The sequence below is a fragment of the Castor canadensis genome, chromosome X (genome assembly GCF_047511655.1).
Source record: "Castor canadensis chromosome X, mCasCan1.hap1v2, whole genome shotgun sequence".
Classification (NCBI taxonomy): domain Eukaryota; kingdom Metazoa; phylum Chordata; class Mammalia; order Rodentia; family Castoridae; genus Castor; species Castor canadensis.
In genome coordinates, this window is record NC_133405.1 from 92,151,784 (window position 1) to 92,171,657 (window position 19,874).

The window sequence follows — 19,874 nt, forward strand, 5'->3', positions numbered from 1 at the left end:
AGTAGAGAGCCAACATGCAGAAAGAATTCAACATACGCTTGTAGGAAAAATGGATGGAAAAATTATGTGAATGTACACAGGAAAAAACAAATGAGCAAATAAATGAGTAAAATGCTTACATTAATGCATGAATGTGAATGAGTTGAGTTAGTACATGAGTAAGTGAATGAATTATTAGATGGATGAATGAGAAAAATAAACCAATACGTAAATGAATGAAAAGTGCATGTGCTGGTGGGGGCATGAAAGAATGAATTCCCACCTGTGTTTTGCAGCAAACTCAACAGGAAGTACTGCCCCGCTCTCCACCCATCTAAATTGCACATCAGTATTAACAGCTTTCAGATTACAACGAACAAAGACACACTCAGGTTAATGATGGGGATTTATTAAAGCACTCACAGGGAAATAAGGAAGACAAGAACAGCTACACAGGCAGCCTCACGGAAGAACAGAAACTTGAAAATTGTTCATGATCCAAAGCAGCACTAGAGCCTGGCTTATCTTGTCATCCCCTCAGCTGCAGGCATCTGTTGCTCCCTTCTCTAGTGCTTCACAAAATGGTGACTCAACTACTTTCTGGCTGTATTTATTCTCCTCCTACTGCTACTGACTAACTTCTTTCTGTTCCCCTTATTGCTAGTCCATGGCTTTTGCTGCCTCCCAGCCTCTAGGATTCCTGCAGCTTCATGGCTCGTGGGGCTTCAGTTCATATTAATCCAGGCTTCTTTGTAGCTTCTGCGTGCCTTGCTGCCTCTTCAATTCCTGTTGCCTTGCTGCCATGTAGTTCCAGCTACAAGAGCCTTGTGGCTCTTGTTCTCATTTCTGCTGCCTCATGGATCTCATATTGTCAGTTTTGTCTCATGGTTTTTGTTCATCATGGGTCCTATTGCTTCATGGCTTCTGCTACCTTGTGGCCCCACAATCTCATGATACAAGTACCTCATGACTTACACTGACTTACAATTTCAACAGCTTTGTTTTTGTTGTTTGGTTTCTGGCCACCTCCCACCCACCACTTCTGCTCCATTATATTCTAATTGATTGTTCACTTCTTCTGAATATCACATTCAGCCTTCCTGAAAGATGTTTCATGCATTTCCCATTAGATACCCACCATCCCTATAAGGTGGTATCCTTACACCAGTCCACCTAATAGGCTGCTGGCCAAGTCTATAGATTGTCTGCCTTGAGTCAGACACTATCCCAATCTAGCCACCTGTGGTCAGGACTATGAGGTCACATGGTACAGAGCATGGAGACTAATGCTAAAGAAACCCCCTAGAAGGGACTGCAGGCATGGCAGGTTTGCTGAGGGTTTACAGAAGGTGGCAGTGTAATTGGCAGCATTTTGTATAGCCTATCCTGTACATCAACCTTCAAGGCTCAACCTAAGTCCCACCTTCTCCCTGACCACCTCTGCTTATCCTGATCTGTAATGGGAAAGATCAAGGCGATAGAGGTGGCATGAAAAGAAAACTTGGGTTCCAGTTCTGGCTTCAACACTGCCTAGCAATGGCACCTTGGGAAATTAATTTCCCTCCGTATGTCTTAGGTGGGGGTTGGGCAGTCTCTAACTTCCCTTATAGGTCTGACATTCTGGGCATTTCACTATATGTTATTTAATAAGGGGTATGAATCTTACCTGGGAAAGCCCTCAAAAACACCTCTTGAGGTAGGAAAGGGAGTCAGAGTCCTGGCTTGGAAAAGCCTCACTGCACACAGGAGGTGCTTAGTCAAGATTTATTGAACTGGATGGATGAATCAATGGTGTAGGTGGGGGGAACAACACCATACAGCAAACAAAATGTTTAATTTGAGGAAAGGGTTTCAGGTGCTAGAAGGAGATTCTGATTTACAGATAGATGAGTAAAGAGACAACTGAGATAGGGTAGGAATATTGGCTATTCATGGGTATTCATTCTATCCTGTCAACCTCTACATTCAATAACCAGTCACCAAGTCCAGTTCATCATCTTAATGGCTCACACGTTATCACCCTGAATCCATTCCTACTGCACTCGTCCTAGAGCAGGCATCCTGGTATTCTCAAGTTTCCTAATTTCCATCTTCATTCTCTTCCTCTCAAATTCACTCATGCATCCATTCATTCAGAAATTTTATTGGGTGCCTATTTTGTGTCAGGCACTGTGCTTTTTGCAGGGGCTATACCAGTAAGCAAGATATCCCCAGGATCATCCTTGTCATGCTTACAGCTTATTCAGAGACAAAATAAGCAAGTATAATGTGAGAGGTTGAATAACAAGAGAAACTGCAGGCACATGTGCACACAGCATGAACAGCTAACCTAATCAATTCACACCCTGCCTGGCCAAAAATGGGTTAAGATCACATCTCATCTGGAGCCTCCTCTACTTAAAACTGGTTTCACCGCTCTCCCAGTCTTCAAGCTATGGTTCCCAAACTTGCTGCACACTACTCATATGACCTTTATAAACACGAGATTAAGGCCCCACCCCATTTGCTGCAACTGTTTACGAGGCCAGAGCCTAGAATGGCCATCTGTTTCTGGTATACAGCCAGTATGGGAAACACTATCCCATAAAACAAATCCAAACTCCATCCAGAACTTACAACCCTCTTCCAATCTGGTCCTAAGTACCTCTAGCTTTTTCTTGTTGCTCTTTGTTTACCCCAGGAGTCCTTATACTTTGCTTTCTTTCTTGCCTTCAGGTTTTTGTGCATACTTTCTACTATCTGGGATTTCCTTCTTGTTCATGCAGCAAATTCCTACCAGCTCCTCAAGTCTCAGTTCAGGTATCAACCCCTACATGCTCCTCCTGTTACTAGCAGACACCATATGGTTAATAGCTGTTCTTATGAAATGCCTCAACTAGGCAATGAGTTCCTCAAAAGTAGGATAAAGATTTGACTATCTTTGTGTTCCTAATGTGTCCCAACACTATGATTTCCAGAGTGAAGTGCCCAAATGAAGGAATATACTATTGTGGAGTACTGGATTCAGAGTGTAAGGGAGTCAATCAAGTTCTTCTTAGTCATAGAGCTTCTACTCAGAGCCAGCATGCTCTTAGTAACACACTATTAATGTCTGCCTTCCTTGAAGCACACCCTTCACTGACATGTGATGCCTTGGGATGACAGAAGAGACATGAAGAGAGAGCAGTGAGCAAGCACAAAGGAGATCCAAGTGAAGGTCTAGGCTCTGCCACTAAACCACTGGAATTTCAGTAAGTCATCTCACTGTCCTGATCCTAAGGACTTAAGTCCTTGAAGCTCCTTTGTAGTACATTTTTCCCCCTGTGTGCCATGGTCTCAGCCCAAGGCATTTCATGTAATCCTTTCTATCCTGTGAGGTAGAGGGTTAGTTATCCGGGTTATTATCCACACCTATTGGATCAATTTCCAAAGGTGGGACCAAAGTTATTAACATTTAAAGAGCTCGACATCCTTTGGATATGGGGGTACAGCAGGGAACTGCTGCTTTTCCTTATAAGCCCTTCTGTACTATTTTTTCACCTGTGTATACAGTTTTTTTAAAAATGAAAAAAAGCTTTACAAATCATTCTGCTGTACAGCCAAGGTTGATAACACCTTTACAGTGGAAAAAGCACTAGAATGAATTGGAAGACTTGGGTTCAAGCTCACACTGTTTATCTGGTAGATGGGTCACTTAAACCTTTCGGGGCCTCAGTCTTCTTACCTTTTTTTTTGGGGGGGGGTGGCACTGGGATTTGAACTCAAGGCCTCACGCTTGCCAGGCAGGCGTTCTACCACTTGAGCCACTTTAGCAGTCCAGTCCAGTTTTCTTATCTTTAAAGTGGGGAAAATAGCAATCTCTACCTTTAAAAAGTTGTGATCTAGATACACCAGCCAAACTGCTCCAAATATATTTAATGTTGCTTTCCCTTTGCTGTTGCAAAATAAGAGAAAAATGAGGCTCAGAGGTGAAGTAACATGCCTGTTTTCACAGCTAGGATTTGAACCAGGTCTGATCCCCAAACTGTGCCAGCATTTGCCAAATTATGGCATATGTACCACTGGTGGTATGTGACTCCTTTGGTTGAACACAGACAATTTTATTTTGCTTAATTATGCCTTTTAATATGTATTAGAAAAGTACATAAGCACATCAAACCCATGATTTCACAGCTATCACTACTTAGGATGAAGCTGACATAGATAGGTAATGTTAGACCTTGGATCACCTCAGGAAAAATATTGAGTAAATAGTATAGGAGGGTAATTTGGAAATGTTGATCAGAAACAAATAGATAAATATCCTATGACTGCAATTTCATCTCTAGGAATTAACCCTAGGTAAACTTTCAAACACACACAAACTTTCATACAGGTACAGGTATGCTCCTATGTAGTATTTTATAATAGCAAAAACTGAAAATAGTTAATGTCCATCACAATAAGTAAATGTGGTAGAATCACATGATGGCAACTTATATAGCAATTAGAGGATGGGCTGATCTACACTTAGCAACATGCACAAATCTCAAAAGTGTTGTTAAGCAAAGAAAGCAAATTGGAGAAGAATTTAAAGTACCATTTGCATTAGACAATAATTTCAGGGAATTCATATGTGTATAAAAATATTAAAACTAAGTGTAGATAGAAATGCAAGCATAACAGCAGTATGAAAAGGGGAAGGAGCAGGAGGAGTGGTCAAATGAGGCTACCCTTATCTGCAATAATCTAATTTCTTAAAGAGAATGGATTCATGCATTACTTGTGTAATTAGCTCTTCTAGGAAATGCTAGGGATCAAATCCAGGGCTTCATACACACTAAACATGTGCTCTACCACTGAGGAACATTCCCAGCCCTGATTTAACTTTTAAAAAACAAAAAAGCAATATATAGATTACGGTAAATGGGATGATGTATATGAAATGAGTAAAGGCTGAACTCACTGCACCAGGCTTTGTTGCCTCTGCACAGTCCTTACAGCTAATGAAGTTAGTTCCCAACAGGAAACTCACACATTAGGCTGAGATATGGCCCAGGTTACCTCTCCCCCTAGTTCCTTACAACCTAGGTTGGGGCTCAGGCACCCAGTTATACATGGTTGAAGCTATAGGATTCCTCAGGCCCTCCACTTACCAGGTAAATCCTATTATCACCCTGGAACTTTTCCAGTATCCAGGGCATTCAGCACCTTCCAGATTTGGAGGTTCCTTCCGTTCCTAACAGCTGGGGTCAGAAGCCCTCATGTTTCCAGGCATGAAAAGGCTTGTATTTTGAGGGATCGGCACCTAGTGGTCTCCACACATAGATAAGGCCTCTAGTGAGGAGCATGACATCATTAAATCCTATGAGGTAGGTAATATTTTTAGCCGCATTTTACAGATGAGGGAACTGAGGCACAGAAAGGTCAAATAACTTTCCCAGTGTTAAACAAGTATTAAGTGATAAAAATCGGGACCAGAACTCAACTTTCTGTCCCCAGAGCCCATGCTCTGCTCCTAGTGCCTGATCAAATCCTCCCAATTTGTCAAGATCCGGATCAAACAAGACTTTCTCCAGGAAACCTGGAGGTGATCCTCCTCCTCTCAAATTATTTATGACATCTGGCTAACCACAGTAACTTATAAATCTACTGCATCTCCTCACCAGGAGGATAGAGATCATCTCAGTATTTTAGGTATAGAGCTTGACAAATAAAGAGCATTCAGTATGTGTTTGATGAATACACAAATGAATGAGTACATGAATGAGTGAATGAGGACAATTTCTGGTAACTGCCTAAGACTCCTATGAAGTCCTGAGTACCTTTGCCCGGTTCTGGGGTGCCGTCATCCTAAGCTCTCTTGGAATCATATTCAGCCTAGGCTCCTCTTCAAACAAGTCTCCAATATCTTTTATTAATTTGCAAACACACTCACATGCACATGGACACACACACACACACACACACACACACACACACACACACACAGGGCAAAAGGCCCAAAGGACCCATGACTATGTGTGTGAAGGAGAGGTCTGGGAGGGGAAAATGGACAGATGGCCCTGTTTAGCTCAGGTTAGCTCAGCTCAGCACCTCCTTCCAGAGGCTAGGATGTTCCCTGCAGCTCATGAATTTTTGCTTCAGACCTAACATCACCTCTGTTCCTCTTCGTACTTGATAGCCGTGCCTAAATCCCATGACTATACCAAACAGGGCCAGGAGGGAGCAGAAGGTTGGGAGCCAAATAGCCAGAGAATGGGAGAGAGGCAGCTTAGGGATCCAGACAGGGCGGAAGGGCAGAATTACTGTTACTGCTCATTGGGGTTGGGGTTGGCATCTGGGTACTTGGTGAGGTCGAAGGTCAGGACTTTGCTGATCACACAGTCCCCTTGCTGAAGGAGGAGGGAGAAAAAGAAAAATGAAATTGTAAGAAGAGAATTAAGAGGGGTCTAGACCAAGGGTCTCAACCCCTCCTCCCTACACACCTGCCCAAAGCCCAGGCAATGGTTCTCTCTGGGTGTGAGAGGATGTGCTGAGTCCCATGTGCCTTTGCTCCCTGCCTACCTCTGTACTCTCCTTTCTCCACTGCCTGGCCTTTCTACTTATCCCCATATTCAATGGCCCTACCCAAATGGGCTGGCTAAGCCTCCAGGGCAGGGCTCCAAAAAGCCCAGATGGCTATTTAGGACCTGATTCCCTAAGCTCCCCCTCCCCTTGCCCCTCTACTGCAGTCTTCCCTTCCTGCCCTGGGAAGTCAGGCAGAGAGTGGGACTGGCTCCTGAGCCAGGCCCGCCCTACCTCAGGATAGACTCCAATGAGGCTTTCAGCCTTGGTGTAGAATTCCTCTTTGAGAGAGATGACGATGGCCTGGAAGTTGCAAGTCGACTGCTCCTTGATGTAATTTGCCACCTGTGGGAGGGGCCGCCAGGCACTTAACAGGGCTCAAGCCCTAACACTACCCTATGTTTTCCAGTCAGAATCAGTAGGCAGAGGGAGTGGGGTAAGGAGCAGAGGGTGAGGGAAGAGAGGCTGAGAGAAGGCTACTGACTACCACGGCATGACCCTGGGCCCAGCCTACCAGGCACGGAGAACAGGCAGCAGGAACAGTTAGGGTACACTCAGGAGTTGCTCCCTGAAACCCAACTCCAAACTGGGGGCCTCCCTCCCGGGCCCCACTTTCCTTGCACCTACCTTGCCAATGTTGGTGTTATCCAAGGCAGCATCGATCTCATCCAGGACGAAGAAGGGGGCTGGCTTGTAGCTGGGAGGGAACCATTAGGTGAGCTGACACCAAGAGGGGAATGGGGTGGCAAGGCAGGGTGGGACAGCCCCAGGGCCCATCAAAAAGGCCAGCTTCCCCCTCTGATTCATCAGAGATTAAAAAAACCCCAGGTCTTAATGTTGCCGAGGCCCCTACAAGCCAATATATCAACCAAGGCCTCCTCTACACCCAGCCCTGTGCTCTAGGATCCTGCAGAGGCTAGTTGGGGAGACAGAGCTGTCCTCCGCTCTGGCCATACTGACCAAGCTATCCAGAGGTCTACCCCATCCCAACACACACCATGTCGTCATGCCTCCTTGTCTCTGTACATGCAGCATACTCAGCCTAGAATGCCTGCTGAACTTTCTGGCAAACATCTACTCATGCTTTATACTCCTGCCCAAGTGTCACTTGCCTTAAAAGTCTTCCCTGGCCTACCCACACCCTCCTCCAAACTGGGTTAGCTTGTATACACAGCATCCAAGATCACACAGTTTTAACACTTAGCATAACTGTTTATGTGTCTGGCTTCCACTAGTCTGTGAGCTCCTCCAGACCAAGACCATATCTGACTCATCTGCCTCCAATCCTTCCACAGGTTCTGGTATAAGGGCAGCACTCAAGAAATGTTCACAGGGTGATCCTGTACAATCAAGCACTAAGTTGTAGGGGCCAGACTCAAGCACTTCTGGTATTTAGGAAGAGGAGGTCAGAGTATGCCTCAGAGGTCTAACAGGGCTTCCTAGAGGAAGGTGATGGCCAAGCTAGATTTGCACAGAAAAGTCTTATAGCTAGCAATCATGTGAGCAAAAGCCTGGAAGTATGACTGAACACATGCAGGGGCCAGGGAGGACATGCTGAATGGATGAGAGTGGATAGGGAAGACAGGGCCAAGAAAACCAAGGCCAAATATGCTATAGAAGACAGGGAAATAGGGATGCAATCTGGATGCCACCATAACATCTTCACCTTTGCAAATTTCTGCACATCTTTAGACCCCAGAGTTTCTGGTGGCCTCAGTTCAGGCTCTCCATCAATTGCCCTGGGTGGGCAGAGTCTTACCTATGGATGGCAAAGAGCAGGGCCAGAGCTGCCACTGTCTTCTCCCCTCCTGACAAGTTGTCCATAGGCCGGAAGCGTTTGCCAGGAGCCACACAATTATAGTTGATACCATCTAAGTAGGGCTCTTCAGGGTTCTCAGGGCCCAGGAATGCCTGGGGGAAGGCAAAGTGGATCAGGATCTGGATCTGAGTCTATATGGGCATGGAGATGGGAAGCTTAGAGGGAAGGGAAATTGAGGCCGGCAGGAGCTAGTTGAGTAAGGCTAGCCTGAGTAAGGGGCTCCAGCTTACCTGGGCACTGCTATTGCGGGACAGAGCCTTATAGATCTCATCAATGTTGGTAGCCACAGATTCAAAACAAGCATTGAAACGGTCAAAGCGCTCCTTCTTAATCTGTTCAAATGCCTGCTTGGCCTTCTTTGCTCGCTTTCGGGCTGCCTCAAATTCTGATAGAAGGAAGGACAGATGATCCCTTAGTGCCCTGAGATCTGCAAGGGCTGAGGTCCATACCCTGGCAAGAATGACTTGCAAACAATGATCCAAAACAGTGACATCCCACAGAGGGAAAGGAATGCCTGAGGAGGGCCCCACAAGGATCTATATCCAGTGGGCTGGCCACTAGATAGTCTAAAGAAAGATGGAACTGGAGTCACATAAACATGGATTCCCCTCTGGGTTCTACCAGCAATCAGTTGTGTGACCTTGGATAGGTCACTTCACCTTCTAGAAAGCAAGCACATAACCCTCACTGTTTAGGGTACCTGGGAGTTTTAAGTATTAAAGCATGTAAAAACAGGAGCTGTTATGACATAACAGCAGGTTCTTAGCATACCTCCAGTCTTTCATCCTCATCTAAGGCCCTAGAAAAAATGCAAATTTTACCATCTGAGGTCTCTTGGAACTTGTCTCGGACACTTTCCAGCTTTTCCATGGCTTTCATGTTGGGGGCAGCAATCCGCTGAAGCACACTCTGCTGCTCATTCAACTTCTGCTGCAGTGTGTTCATCTCCTGCTTGATCTCTTCCTCGGCCTGTGCATCCTATGACCCCAGACCCAACAACAGTAAGGAGGTCCTGGCCTCCAGGCCCAGGCCCCCTGAGATGATTGATGGAATAAGGGTTCCTGCTCCCATATGGAAGGAAGACAAGTTTTACTCTAGCTCAGCTTCTTCCACAAAATCTAACCCACAATAATGTTCCATGATCACTGGAAACTATAGGCTAACACCGTTATCTCACTTCTAGCACTTCCCCAAAGCCGTGCAAATCTGTCTCTGGAGGAGCAGCTGGTAGTGCCCTTTTCTAGCTCTCAGTCCAGGCCATGAGCCAACACATGCCACGATGACCTAGAGGCTCCCACACAGATTGCTCTAGACTCCACTTACAGCTCCACAATAACTAAGGCAACTCACGTTTTCTGCTTAGATCACTACATCTCAGCAATTTTGGCTTTAAGTCTTACAGCTATTGCCACTTTCAGTCAATAACTATTTTCTGAATGCCAATCAAGTGCTAGGCACTGAGGCTGTCTGTCATGCCCTGTGAGCCACGGTTTCTGAGTTCACTGAGCTCAGTGGGCTAACAGAGGAACACTTGTAAGTAAACAACCAGCATACTGTAGGTTGAATGAATTTCAAAACAACCATACCAAGACAAGTGTTGAATCATACAAAAGGGTACCTAACTCAGACCCTGGTGCCAGGAAAGGCTCCCGGGAATGTGTGTAAGCTGAGGTCTACAGAATGAATGTGTGAGGAGAGAGAGAAAAATAGTCTTCTACGCAGCTGAGAGCATCACAGGCAAAACCTGGGTGTGTGTGCAGGGGGTGAGGAGGTTGTTCTTCATGGCTAATTTATTTATTAAATTAAAAACAATTCAGGAGTAATCAGCTTTAATAAACTCCAAAAGACAAAAATAAAAATCAACACAGCACTATCAATTATGTGTATACATGCATGCATGTGTACACTCACACAAGTGTCCTGGGGAAGGGCACAGGAAGAGAAGAGGGTGGATAGACAAGAAGAAACCAGGTTATGAAAGATCTTACAAGGTTTAGACTTTATCCCAATGGAGACCACTGAATGATTTAAAGAACAAGAAGGACATGAACTTATTTACATTTTAGAAAACCCTTCTGAAAATCTATATACATAGTTGTGAGTGCTCTCTAGGATAGGCTTTTAAGTGAAATATGAAAGGCATACAATAGTATACTATCTTTTAATAAAGAGAAGGTGGAGGGAATATGAATATATTCGCATTCAAATGTACTTGTATTTTAAACCTGGAACAAGAAAAGGATAATCCAAAAACTAACTAAAAGGGTGATCTACAGAAAAAAGAAGGGGACAGAAACAGAAGCTAGAGTTCTCTTCATTTACTTTGTTTTATACTTTTAATTTCAGAACCACATGAAAATGTCATATAATTATAAAACAAAATTAAGGGCTGGTGGAGTGGCTCAAGTGGTAGAGTGCCTGCCTAGCAAGTATGAGGCCCTGAGTTCAAACTTCAGTTCTGCCAAAAAATAAAAATAAAAAAATAAATTGAAATATGAAAAACACTGGATAAAAAATTATCGGGGAACAAGATGTTCACAAGATCCCAAAGCATCCTAAAGATTATTTACGAATTAATGAGAAAGGTAGAAATGCATGTTTAGCTGGGCATAGTGGTTCCCACCTGTAATCCCAGCTCCAGGGAGGCTGAGTCTGGATGATCACCAGTTCAAGGCCACTCTGGACTATATCGTGAGACCCTGTCTCAAAAACAACAACAAAAAAGTGTATGCTCTTTTGACACTTTAACTATGGCATCAAACTTGGCATCACTAATAATGGGCAAATCATGATATGGTGCACATCCTAGTGAGATGCAACATACAAGTAATGCATCACCAATGTAGTGTTCCTTTTCTTTTATCCCCCCAGAGGAATGGAGATAAAACCAAGTGTCTTGCACTTGCTAGTCAATGGCACTATCACTGAGCTACATCCCAGTGCTTGTTTTATCAGAGACCAGGTATCACTGCTCAGGCTGAATTTGAACTCAGGATCCTCTTGCTTCTGCCTCCTAAGATACAGGCATGTACCACTACGTTTGGCTATAAGCAGCATTCCTGTCAAAAGATATTTAACTTGAATCCACTGAGACTCCAGACTAGAACAAATTTCCAATTTATAGGATATACGGGATGGGAAAAACAGGTTAGACAAGATTATAAAGAAACCATTAGGGGTTGGAATGTAGCTAAGTGGTAGAGTGTTTGCCTAGCCTGAACAAAACACTGGGTTTGATCCTTGGCACCAAAAAAGAAAAGACCAAAAAAACCCAACATATCCACAAGGTGGGACATTTTCCAAGATAATTCACATAGACTCTTTAAAAGATCAATGCCATGAATAAAAAGGTGAAGAGACTGTTCCATATTAAACGCAACAAAAGAAATGTAACAACCAAAAAAAGCAATGTTTAAATCTTGACCAGATGCTAGTTTAAAAAAGAAGAAAGAAATTGCAAGAAACTTTTAGACTACTAAGGGGAATTCAAATATGGATTGAACAGTAAATATCATGAAATAATTATTCATTTTCATTAGTGCAATATAGAATTGTGGTTATGTAGAATCCCTTGTTCTTAGCATGCTGAAGTATTTAGGATTGAAAAATCTTTTTTTTTTTTGGGTACTGGGGTTTCAACTCAGGGTGAAAAATCTTGATGTCTGTACTTTTTCTCGAAAGGTGCAGCAAAAAAAGATGTCCATGTAGTGGAGTGAAGAGAGACAGGGAAGAAAGATGGGAGAGAAAGAAAATGTAGCAAAATATTCACTAGTGAAAGACATATGTTTGGGTGTTCATTGTTCTACTTTTTCAACTTTTCTATAAGTTTAAAACATTTCAAAATTAAAGTATGGGGAAAGTCAAAATGCTAAAAAAAAAAAAAAGCAAACTTGAAAACAAAATAAAACAAAGAAACTTAACTGTCTTTAACCTATCTAGTTAAATACTCAAGAGAATTCTTTCAAATTACATTAAAACATAGGAACATAACTAGACATATTGTCAAGGAAACCTGTCAACTATTTAAAACTACACTCGATAATCAAATTATTACCAATAACATCTAAATATGATTTTCAAACTATTACATAGAGTTGGATATAGTTAATATGTTAGTGTTGTTAGGAACCCAGGTTTCTAAGAAAAATTGGAGATGTAAACATAAAGGCAATGATGTTAAACTGTGAAAATAACTTTTTTGAAGTACTGAGGTTTAAACTGAGGGCCTCAAGCTTGCTAGGCAAGTGCTCTACCACTTGAGCCATAACTTCAGTCCCTTTTGCTTTAATTTGTTTTTCAGATAGGGTCTTATGTTTTACCAGGTCATCTGTGGACCAAGATCCTCCAACCCCCACCTGCCAAGTAGCTGGGATTGAAGGTGTTCACTGCCACCATCACACCTGACTGAAAATTATAATTTTAATTGAAAGTATCAATATGAACTCAGGATGTATTTTTTCCTTCAAATTAAAACTGCATTTAGTAGCTCAATCTACTGAAAAGTTCTAGAAACACAACCAACACAGCAGTCATGAGCACTCTAGTATCCAGATGGTAGTTGCTAAATAACAGCAGTTCCCACTAAAAAAAAAGTCACAGCTTCTTAGTGGAAATGGATGATTCCAGGTCTGGGGTGAGAAATGTAAAGGATGAGCCTGGACATTATCAGAAAGCAAGGAAGATGACAAAGATTATATATAACAGTTGTGTCAAAATGATTCAGAAGCCAACCTAAATGCATTCCACTGACCAAAGATGGAATAACCAGAGCACCAAGGATGAAAACTACAAGAGATTGAAACAAACTAAAGTTATCTAAATTCATAAATTCATATGATACAAAAACAACTCAGTGGACAAATCTTGAGACGGTCAAGGAATCAACTAATTTTATAAACTGATGAATAATGGGAAAGAATCAAGCATGTATGCCCAGCCTTTTCTACACAAACTACCTCAGGGTTACCAAATAATGAGAGGAAGTATCTCTCTATGTATTCCAGGTAATAACAAAGAAATTAAAGAATAAGATGATTTTTGCAACCCCCAATGGGACGTAGGCAATGATCTTCATGGCTGTGAACCATACAAAGACCCACAACCAGACACTAAATATTTTCTGATGGAATACCACTGGTGAAGTAGTCACAACCACAACAACCAAGCCAATCTTAAAATTTGAATCTAATCAAGCCTTTAGATCTGTGCTGTCCAATATGGTCACCACTAGTCATAGAGAGCTAATAAGCACATGAAATGTGGCTAGTGTGAATGAGGAAACAAAGTCTTCGTGTGTGTGTGTGTGTGTGTGTGTGTGTGTGTGTGTGTGTGTGTGCGTGTAGAGGGGTGAGAGGGCTTTACGGGGCCTCCTGTATGCTAGGCAGGTGCGCTACCACTGAGCTACACACCCATTCCTAAAATCTTCATTTCATGGAATTTTAGCTTATTTAAATTGAAAACCAGACACTCAATTCTGTTACTGAAAAAAAAATTAAATATATATGGAACAAGTTGGGTATATGGGTCTTCTTTTTCAACTGTAAATTTTAGGAAATCTAAATACAGATCAAGTATTTCTGAGGAAATTTTAGCAACTGAACTGAGATGTGCTATAAATGTAAAATACATAGTGGATTTTGAAGACTTAGCACAAAAAAAGATTGTCAAATATCTCATCAATAATTTTTAAAGTCAAGTGTGATGGCATGTGCCTATAATTCCAGTTACTCGCGAGGCTAAGGCAGGAGAACTGCTTGAGTCTAGGAATGTGGAACATCCTTCAGAAGAAACAAGCCAATTTCTACAACAACAAAATACTGCAAGAGATGGGGATGTTGCTCAGTGGTAGAGCGCTTACAGGGCCTCCTGTATGCTAGGCAGGTGCGCTACCACTGAGCTACACACCCATTCCTAGGTTCTACCCTCAGCTTTGCAAACGAAAAAACACTGCAAGGAAAAAGAAAAACTGAAGGAAGGTGAGTCCTATAGATTAAATGAGATTAAATGAGTAGTGGCTTTACTCATTTCCTTACCTGCCAATCAATCATCTTATTTGATTCCCAATTCAAGCAAGCAAATCACAAGAGAATGTGTATATATGCTTGTGTTTGTGTGTGTGTAAGACAATCAGGTATATGTAACACCAATCACTGCATTAAGGGATTATTTTTTGAGAATCATAGTAATGGTTCTAAGTATTTTTAAGCATTTTTATCCTTCAGATCTTTTAGAGATACAATCTGCAATATATAGGTTTTTGTTTATTTATTTTTTATCGGTACTGGGTTTTTGAACTCAGGGCCTCATGCTTGCTAAACAGGCACTCTACCCTTTGAGACACTTCACCAGCCCTGTTTTGTGTTGGGTATTATCAAGATAAGAGTCTCGTGAACTGTTTGCCTGGGCTGGCTTTAAACCATGATCCTCTTGATCTCTGCCCCCTGAGTAGCTAGGATTATAGGCACAATCTGCAATATTAACAAATGAAATGATATGACCAGAATTTATTAGAATGTGTTGAGGTACACATGAAACAAGTTTGATGATGAGCTGTTACTTGTCGAAACTGGTGATGGCTACATGAGGGAGCATTTACTATTTTATTTCTGCTGTGAAATTTTCCATCATAAAAATCTAAAAGTAAGGGGGGGAAGGGTGGAGGTGGGGGGTGGGAGGAGAAATGACCCAAACAATGTATGCACATGTGAATACATAAATTTTAAAAATCTAAAAATAACAACAAAAATTAACTACGTCCCATTCTTACATAAACTCAAATAATATAATAAAAGAACATGTACCTATTACTTATCTCACATACCCAGTACTGTGCCATCTATATCCCCTAACTCTGAAATTGTCAATTTTAAAACAAATTCCAGACATATTATTTTATCCACAAATATTTCAGCATGTATCTCGAACACAGGTTTCTGAATTTCAAGCCTACCAACATTCTAATTTGGAATATTCATTGTTGTGGGGTTGTCCTATGCATTGTAGGATGTTCAGCAGCATTCTTGGATCTAGCAACTGGATGCCAATAATTCCCACCCCAGAGTGTGACAAGAGTGTCTCCCACATTGACAAATGTCCCCTGGAAGACAAAATACCCACTCTCCCATGAGAACCTCTGCTGAGAACCATAAGAGATTTTTAAAAACTAAAATCACAACACCATTACCATACCTAAAAATATTAACAGTAATTTTCTAATATCAAAAAATGTCTGGAAGCTAGAGGTATGGCTCAAGTGGTAGAGCACCTACCTAGCAAGCATAAGGCCCTGAGTTCGAATCCCAGTACAACCAAAAGAAACATCTGGGCCAGCTGGTCTTAATAAACCTCTTATTTTTCATACTTATTTGTCTTGGTAGATTCTTTTATCGACCCAAATCCATGTCATTTTTGGTACCCTGTATGAGGGCATAGGGTTATGGTCCCTTTAGCTTTCTTTTTTTCACACTACTATAGCCCATAAGGGTAAAGAGCCTGTCTGTCCTATCTTTTTCATGTCCACACTTCCAACACACACCAGCAGTATGCTGTAGGTGACTCTTTCCTTCGCCTTTACTTTTCATGTAATGAGGAAATAGAGGCCAAGTACACAAAAATGGTCCCATGCACATAATGCAAACCCTGCTCCAAGGAAGAAACAATCAGCAAGGCCCACAAAAAAGAAACAGCCAACCAGAAAAAAATCCCCAGTAACCTCATAAAAAGCTGCTCCCAACCCCATATTGGTGCAGCAACACCCCCATGCTTGGCTGCGCACATTTCCTTTAACAGTGTATTAATTCTGTTACTTTTCCTTAAAAAAAAAATCTGGTCATTGTTCAAATTGCCCTGTCTTATAAATTATTTTTACATGTTTTCCAAAACTAGTTCAAATAGGATGCAATTGTCTGATATGTCTTACATATCACTCTGTAAATTCCTTCTCCCTAACATTTCTCTATAATAGATTTAAGTGAGGTACACACGTTTCAATAGGTTGATTTGTCTTTTAGTCTATAGACGCTCCCCTTCCCTCTTTACCTTTCCTATTGATTTATGGAAGAAATCAGGTCTTTTGCCCTTTTATTTCTGCAGTGCTGAGGATTGAAACCAGGACCTCACATATGCTAGACAACCACCCTACCACTGAGCTACATCTCCAGTCCTCTTTTTCCCTTTAAAGTCCCAGTTACTCAGGAGACTGAAGACTGAGCCCACAAGGCTAGCCTGAGTAACAGACAGAGATCCTATTTCAAATAAATCAATAAATAGTCTAGATTTGGCTAACTGCATCCCTGTGCCCCCCCCCCTTTTGAGCACTACTGGGTTTGAACTCAGGGCCTTACGCTTGCCAAGAGGTGCTCTACCATTTGAGTTACTCCACCAGCATCCCTGTGCTTTTATTTCACTGATTCCTCAGCCACCAATGATTCATACATGATTAGGTATCTGTATCCAGAGATTCAACCAACCATGGAACACTTTTTTTACAAAAATGTTTTTAAAAATGGGGTCATAGGCTAGGGACTTAGTTCAGTGGTAGAGCTCCTGTCTAGTATGTATGAGGCCCTAGGTTCAATTCCCCACATTGTAAAACAACAACAACAACAAAATATCAACAAAAAATGGGGTCACAGGCTGGTGCAGTAGTTCAAGGGGTAGAGTGCCTGCCTAGAAAGTGCGAGACCCTGAGTTCAAACCCCAGTACCACCAAAAAATTTAATAAAAAACTGGGTCTGTACTAAACATGTACAGACATCTTTTTCTTGTCATTATTCCCTAAATACAGTATATTTACACTGTATTCGGTATTATATGCAATCTACAAATGATGTAAAGAATTAAGGAGGATGTGCACAGATTATACGCAAACAGCACACTATTTTATGTAAGGGACTTGAACATTCATGGATTTTGGTATCCTGAAAGAGGGGTTCCTAGAACCAATCTGAGAGAGACAGAGAGAACAGCACATGCAAGTGACTGTGCTATGACATCAAATATCTACTAATGTAATGCAAAAGGAAGTTCATACAGTACTACATTCTCCCAACCATACACAAAGAACAAACCTGAATCAAATTAAATCCTAGATTTACCTACAAATTCATAGGAAATACAGGGGATGAAGAACATGTTAAGTAACATAATCAGTCAAATTCAGAATGCAAAAATTTCTACAGGACAATGACCCAGTTTCTTCCACAAATAAATAGAAAAATAAAAATAAAAATAGATTAGAAAATGTTAATAGACTAGCAGAGACAAATTTTAACATATGAACCTCACTTGAATCCTGATTTCAACATACAAACTACAAAAAGAGGAAAGGGGTGGGGCTGAATTTCAAAGAAATCTAAGTGAATATTAGGTATTACAGAGTAATACAATTTTTTAGGTATGATGATGTAGTTGTTTTCTTAAGCATCCTCATATTCTAGAGATAGATGCTGAGGCAATTATGGATGCAACAGTGTCTGGAATTTGCTTTAAAATAGTCCAATGGTGGTGGTGCTAGGGGGAGACTATAAAAAAATGAGACTGACCATATGTTGCCAACTGTTGAAGCTGGTGATGGGTGCCTGGCATTTGTTATATCATTCTCCTTACTTCTATAATGTTTGAAAATTTCCATAAAAATTTTTGTTTAAAAAATCAAGTCCCCCTGGATATAACAAAGAAGTATGGATTGGAAAGCATCAGAAACTATTTTGGAGGCTTCTGCAGCAGTGTATGTGAGATGAAAAGTGGCCTGCACTAGAGAGATGATGCAACAGAAAAAAGGAAAAATAAACAGATATTTAGCTGGTAGAATTTATAGGGCTTGGTAATTAATTGACTATGTAAAGTGAGAGAGGGAGGAGTCAAGCACGAGGCTCAGATTTCTGGTTGAACAAGTGGGTGGCACTGTGAAGAGGCAGATCTGGGGAGGAAGGCTGGGGTTTGACATACTGTGGAACTGAGCCGAAGAGAAGAGAGTGAAAAAGATACTCAGGATAAGAAATGCCAAGGAAGGAGGAGTCCCTGGGACAGAGCCGTAAGGAGCACTTAAAGTCAACCTGTTCACTGTACAGGAGTCTTTTCCCTGTGTTGAGACATATATACAAGGAGGAAAGGACCAGTAGCAAGCGAGAGAAGAGCAACTGGAGATGCAGGGGGAGAGATCTGCATGTGTCTGTGTGGGCACATGAGAGGGAGACCCTGGCTCACAGCTCCTCCTTTCCAGCCATGGTCTCCACAGACTTCCAGATAGGCTGACCCTCTCCTGGGAGGAGAGCAGGAAAGGGGCAGATACCCTCCTGCCCCCATGGTTGATCCTCACCTTCAGATCCTCACACAGGTCGCCATAGTCAATCTCGATGAGGGCCTCTCGTGCATAGATACTGGAAGTCCTCTGGGAACCACTCACTGAATCCTCCCCCTGGGAGCTACCCTGCAATGGAGGGAGGGAGAATCGAATGGAGCACACTGACTGTTAGAGTGTCCCTGGAGGGAGAGGCAATGGGTTCCTCTGGAGCTTTTAATGTCTTTGAGGAAACATCTCACTAGAAAGCACTGGGGCAGAAAGACCAGTGTTCAAAAGTGGGCTTATTAATTATGTGATCCTAAGCAAGTCATGGTGTTGGATCTTTTGTTTCTTCATCTCTAAATGGGACAAGGCTGTAGTTAAGGTTGGGATAATCATGTTAGGGACTACCATGATGCCTGGAACATTTCTAGTGTTGAAAATATTTTACTGAATTAAACTGAAATGCTGTTTGGGAAGAGGGTGAGAAAGACATGTGGGACTGAGATACACAACCAGGTTTAAGGCAAGATATACACAAAGCTCCTCTCAGTTCACATTCCCCACCCCCTCATTACCATTCTTCACTTTCAATGGATAAAATGCCTTGCCTCCTCTATTGTCTAATGTTCCTCCTTTTCCTGTATCTAAGCTTTCTCACCTCTGCATTGCTGAGGTCCCTTAACTAACCCTCTTCTGGCCAACTTCCCTTACTGCAGCAAAGCTATCATCCCTCAGGTTCCTCGGCTTCCCATCTTCCTTTTCTCTTGGCCAATGTCCCTCAATTCCCACTCTTACCAATATCCATCATCTGCTAGAGATAACATAGCTCATGCTCTTAAGATTAATGAATTACTTCCTCCTCTTCTGGCTCAATTCTCTGACCACCCACTGGTTTGCAGCTTTACTCCCAATTCAACATCCCTCCCACACCAAGGCCTGCCTTTGCTACTTCCACCTTGCCTCATCTCTCCTGTATCCCTCACAATCCTCTGCCTCTTTGTCACCTACCCTTCCTGGTCACCTTCCTCACCCCTATCACTGGTTAACATCGTTCATAGCCCATTCCCACCACCAATCATAATACTCACTTCTTCCTGACTAATATCATCCATGGTGCCTTTTGACAGTGGCAACTTGATGTCCTGCATCTTGCAGGCCTGTAGCAAGTTGTGCCGATCACTGCGCTTCTGTTCAAGTTTGGTCTCGATAGCTGTTACCTCCTTCTGTAAATGGGTCATTTCCCTAAAAAGGTCCAGAGAGCTAGGT

General features: G+C 42.2%; 1 protein-coding gene across 3 annotated transcripts in view; it reads right to left on the reverse strand.

Annotated features, from left to right (window-relative positions):
• Positions 1 to 19,874, reverse strand: part of Smc1a (structural maintenance of chromosomes 1A) — a 58,348-nt gene that overhangs the window by 18,420 nt on the left and 20,054 nt on the right. For 2 of the 3 annotated variants that reach the window (XM_074063143.1, XM_074063144.1), the window contains exons 18-25: positions 19,697 to 19,850; positions 18,642 to 18,752; positions 9,145 to 9,301; positions 8,554 to 8,708; positions 8,264 to 8,415; positions 7,132 to 7,201; positions 6,739 to 6,849; positions 1,730 to 6,332 (exon numbers count right to left, since the gene is read on the reverse strand). In XM_074063143.1, the coding sequence (XP_073919244.1) occupies positions 6,249 to 6,332; positions 6,739 to 6,849; positions 7,132 to 7,201; positions 8,264 to 8,415; positions 8,554 to 8,708; positions 9,145 to 9,301; positions 18,642 to 18,752; positions 19,697 to 19,850 (994 nt within the window). In that variant the 3' untranslated portion in view covers positions 1,730 to 6,248. Of the gene's footprint in view, positions 1 to 1,729; positions 6,333 to 6,738; positions 6,850 to 7,131; positions 7,202 to 8,263; positions 8,416 to 8,553; positions 8,709 to 9,144; positions 9,302 to 18,641; positions 18,753 to 19,696; positions 19,851 to 19,874 lie in introns of those variants that run through there. The other variant, XM_074063145.1, reaches the window with a different exon arrangement.